The 4,278-nt window shown below is 40.2% G+C and overlaps 1 protein-coding gene across 2 annotated transcripts in view; it reads left to right on the forward strand.

The window, feature by feature from the left end:
- Positions 1-4,278, forward strand: part of LOC111951129 (ATP-dependent DNA helicase Q1) — a 34,370-nt gene that overhangs the window by 14,811 nt on the left and 15,281 nt on the right. For both annotated transcript variants that reach the window (XM_023969166.3, XM_023969158.2), the window contains exon 4: positions 2,469-2,648. In XM_023969166.3, coding sequence (XP_023824934.1) covers positions 2,469-2,648 — 180 coding nt within the window. The remainder of the gene's footprint in view (positions 1-2,468; positions 2,649-4,278) is intronic.

The following is a 4,278-nucleotide window of genomic DNA, read 5'->3' on the forward strand; positions in this document are numbered from 1 at the left end:
AAAAAAAGGAAGAAATGGGCTGCCATCATCAGGAATGTGCCCAGAAGTTAATGACAGCCATGCCAGTGCGGATTGCGGAGGTCCTTGCAAAAAGAAACGGTCAAACACTCGGCAAAATTGACTCTTTGCATCAACTTCATGTAATTGTCAATAAAAAAGCCTTTGAGACACTTATGAAATGCTTGTAATATACTTCAGTATTCCATAGTAAAACATCTGACAAAAAATATCTAAAGACACTGAACAAGCAATCTTTGTGAAATAATATTTGTGTCATTAATCAAAACTTTGGCCGACTGTGTGTGTGTATATATATATATTACAGGGGAGAAAAGTATTTGATACAGTGCCGATTTTCTACTTACAAAGCATGTAGAGTGTCTGTAATTTTTTTATCATCGGCTACCACTTCAACTGTGAGAGACTGAATCTGAAAAACAAAAAATCCAGAAAATCACATTGTATGATTTGTAAAGTAATTAATTAGCATTTTTATTGCATGACATTAAGTATTTGATCACCTACAACCATAAGGAATTCCGCTCTCACAGACCTGTTAGTTTATTCTTTAGAGACCCTCCTGTCTCCACTCATTACCTGTATTAACTGCACCTGTTTGAACTCGTTACCTGTATAAAAGACACCTGTCCCACACACTCATTCAAACAGACTCCCAACTTTCTCCCACAATGGCAAGACCAGGGAGATTGTGTAAGGACATCAGGATAAATTGTAGACCTGCCACAGGCTGGGATGGGCTACAGGACATAGCAAGCAGCTTGTTAGAGAAAGGCCAACAACTGTTGCGCAATTATTAGAAAATTGAAGAAGTTCAAGATGACGTTCCGAATCACCCTCGGTCTGGGGCCTCCATGCAAGATCTCAACCTCGGGCGGCATCAATTGATCATGAGGAAGGTGAGAGGATCAGCCCAGAACTACACGCAGACCTGGTCTCAATGACCTGAAGAGAGCTGGCGACCACTCTCAAAGAAAACAGTTAGTTTAACACAACTACGCCGTCATGGATTAAAAATCCTGCAGCGCACGCAAGTCCCCCCGGCTTTACAAGCCAAGCGCATGTCCAGGCCCCGTCTGAAAGTTTTACCAATGACCATCTGGATGATCCAGAGAGGAATGGAGAAGTCATGTGTCTGATGAGACCAAAATAGAGCTTTTGCGTCTAAACTCCACTCACCGTGTTTGAGGGGAAGAAGAAGGATGAGTACAACCCTACGAACACCATCCCAAACCTGAAGCATGGAGGCGAAACATCATTCTGTTGGGGATGCTTTGCAAGGGGAACAGGCACGACTGCCACAGTATTGGAGGGAGATGGATGGGGCCATGTTATCGCCAGATCTTGGCCAACACCTCCTTCCCTCAGTAAGCTCTAAAAAGAGCATTGGGAAGATGGGTCGTGGCTGGGGTCTTCCAGCATAAACAACGACCCGACAACACAACAGCCAGGGGAACTAAGGGAGTGGCTCCGTAAAGAAGCAGCTCACAGGTCCTGGAGTGGCCCTAGCCAGTCTCCAGGAACTGAACCCAATAGAAAATCTTTGGAGGGAGCTGAAAGTCCGTATTGCCCAGCGACAGCCCCGAAACCTGAAGGTCTGTATGGAGGAGTGGGCCAAAATCCCTGCTGCAGTGTGTGCAAACCTGGTCAAGAACTACAGGAAACGTATGATCTCTGTAATTGCAAACAAAGGTTTCTGTACCAAATATTAAGTTCTGCTTTTCTGATGTATCAAATACTTATGTCATGCAATAAAATGCAAATTAATTACTTACAAATCATACAATGTGATTTTTGTTTTAGATTCCGTCTCTCACAGTTGAAGTGTACCTATGATAAAAATTACAGACCTCTACATGCTTTGTAAGTAGGAAAACCTGCAAAATCGGCAGTGTGTCAAATACTTGTTCTCCCCACTGTATGTATATGTATGTTTGTTTGTTAGTTAAATTAATTTAGAAGCACAACCACACTGCTGTGTGCGTAATATGTTCCAGACCTGGGTTCAAATACCATTTAAAAAATCTCAACTACTTTCACATACATTTCTAAGTAGGTATTCAGATATTTTATTTTTTGAAAAGACAAGAAGTTGAATATTGGTATATTTTCAAATATAAGGCTATTTATAGGAAATTAAAGTACTTCCAATAGAAGTAGTTGATTCTGGGCACATTTATTTGAAAATGCACAAATACATAGAAAATCAATTTTTCAATAACAAATAATCAAATACACATGTATTTTAACTCAGGTCTGATATGTTCACATCCAATAAGATAGGTTATCTTTCAAAGAGCTGAATTGAGCAAACATTTTAAATTAAAAAATAAATAAATATGTAGGTTGTGTCCAAAGTGCTATTTTATTAGGTTTTCTATAATCTTGAAGGCTGAATATATTGCTGTACTGTATTTTGACATGCTTGAATGTTTTCTTTCCAAACCTAGATTTCTCGTGGTCTACAGAGCTGGAGCAGAATCTGAAGGATGCGTTCCAGCTCTCTAAGTTTCGTCCTCTACAGCTGAAGGCCATCAACCTTAGTATGTCTGGTAAAGACCTCTTCCTAGTGATGCCCACTGGACGAGGGAAAAGCCTCTGCTATCAGCTACCTGCAGTCTGCTCTGAGGGTAAGGGGAGAATGCACAAACGCGCACACACAAAATTCACTTATGCCTATATAGATACAGACACACACACACATACACACCAGGTGATGTGCATATACTGAAAAGCCTAATGTTACAGTTCATTGAATAATTGTGTGTTGTGACTTTTTACTTTCATTATTTATTTAATCCACTAACTATGTTTGTTTTAATTGTTACCCGATTTTTAAATTAATAATGTAACAATTAACTCATTAGGTGTTGGGGCACCACGGAAGAAGTTGTTTACAGAGTTACCATCTCCCAAATTAAACTCTATAAGGTCTTTACCTATAACATCGATAAACAAACATCTTGTTAATCACTACCTCTTATCAAATACTCATTCTGAACGATCGTAACCTTCTTGGATCTGCAAAAACCCCAGTTATTCACTACTACACAGTACTACACAAATTGGTTGAATCATTTATTTACTAGCTAACTAAATAATAACGCAGAATACACACACACTTACTGTTGAAGTCGGAAGTTTACATACACCTTAGCCAAATACATTTAAACTCAGTTTTTCACAATCCCTGACATTTAATCCTAGTAAAAATTCCCTGTTTTAGGTCAACACCAGCTTTTTCAGTTCTGTCCAAATTTTCTATAGGATTGAGGTCAGGGCTTTGTGATGGCCACTCCAATACCTTGACTTTGTTGTCCTTAAGCCACTTTGCCAAACTTTGGAAATATGTTGGGGTCATTGTTCAGTTGGAAGACCCATTTGCGACCAAGCTTAACTTCCTGACTGATGTCTTGAGATGTTGCTTAATATATCCACATACTTTTCCTCCCTCATGATGCCATCTATTTTGTGAAGTCCACCAGTCCCTCCTGCAGGAAAGCCCTCCACAACATGATGCTGCCACCCCTGTGCTTCACGGTTGGGATGGTGTTCTTCGGCTTGCAAGCGTCCCCTCTTTCTTTCCTACAAACATAACGATGGTCATTATGGTCAAACAGTTCTATTTTTGTTTCATCAGCCAGAGGACATTTCTCCAAAAAGTACGATCTTTGTCCCCATGTGCAGTTGCAAACAGTAGTCTGGCTTTCTTATGGAGATTTTGGAGCAGTGGATTCTTTGCTGAGGCGTCTTTCAGGTTATGTCGATATAGGACTCGTTTTACTGTGGATATAGATATTTTACTGTTTCCTAGCACCTTTCCTCCAGCATCTTCACAAGGTCCTTTGCTGTTGTTCTGGGATTGATTTGCACTTTTCGCACCAAAGTATATTCATCTCTAGGAGACGGAACGCGTCCCTTTCCTGAGCGGTATGACGGCTGCTTGGTCCCATGGTGTTTATACTTGCGTACTATTGTTTGTACAGAAGAATGTGGTACCTTCAGCATTTGGAAATTGCTCCAAGGATGAACCAGACTTGTACACATTTTCTTATGAGGTCTTGGCTGATTTCTTTCGATTTTTCCATGATGTCAAGCAAAGAGGCACTGAGTTTGAAGGTAGGCCTTGAAATAATCCACAGGTACACCTTCAATAGGCTAATTACATAATTTGAGTCAATCAGAAGCTTCTAAAGCCATAACATTTTCTGGATTTTTCCAAGCTGTTTTAAAGGCACATGTCCAACGTTTGTTTGTATG

The sequence above is a fragment of the Salvelinus sp. IW2-2015 genome, linkage group LG3 (genome assembly GCF_002910315.2).
Source record: "Salvelinus sp. IW2-2015 linkage group LG3, ASM291031v2, whole genome shotgun sequence".
Lineage (NCBI taxonomy): Eukaryota > Metazoa > Chordata > Actinopteri > Salmoniformes > Salmonidae > Salvelinus > Salvelinus sp. IW2-2015.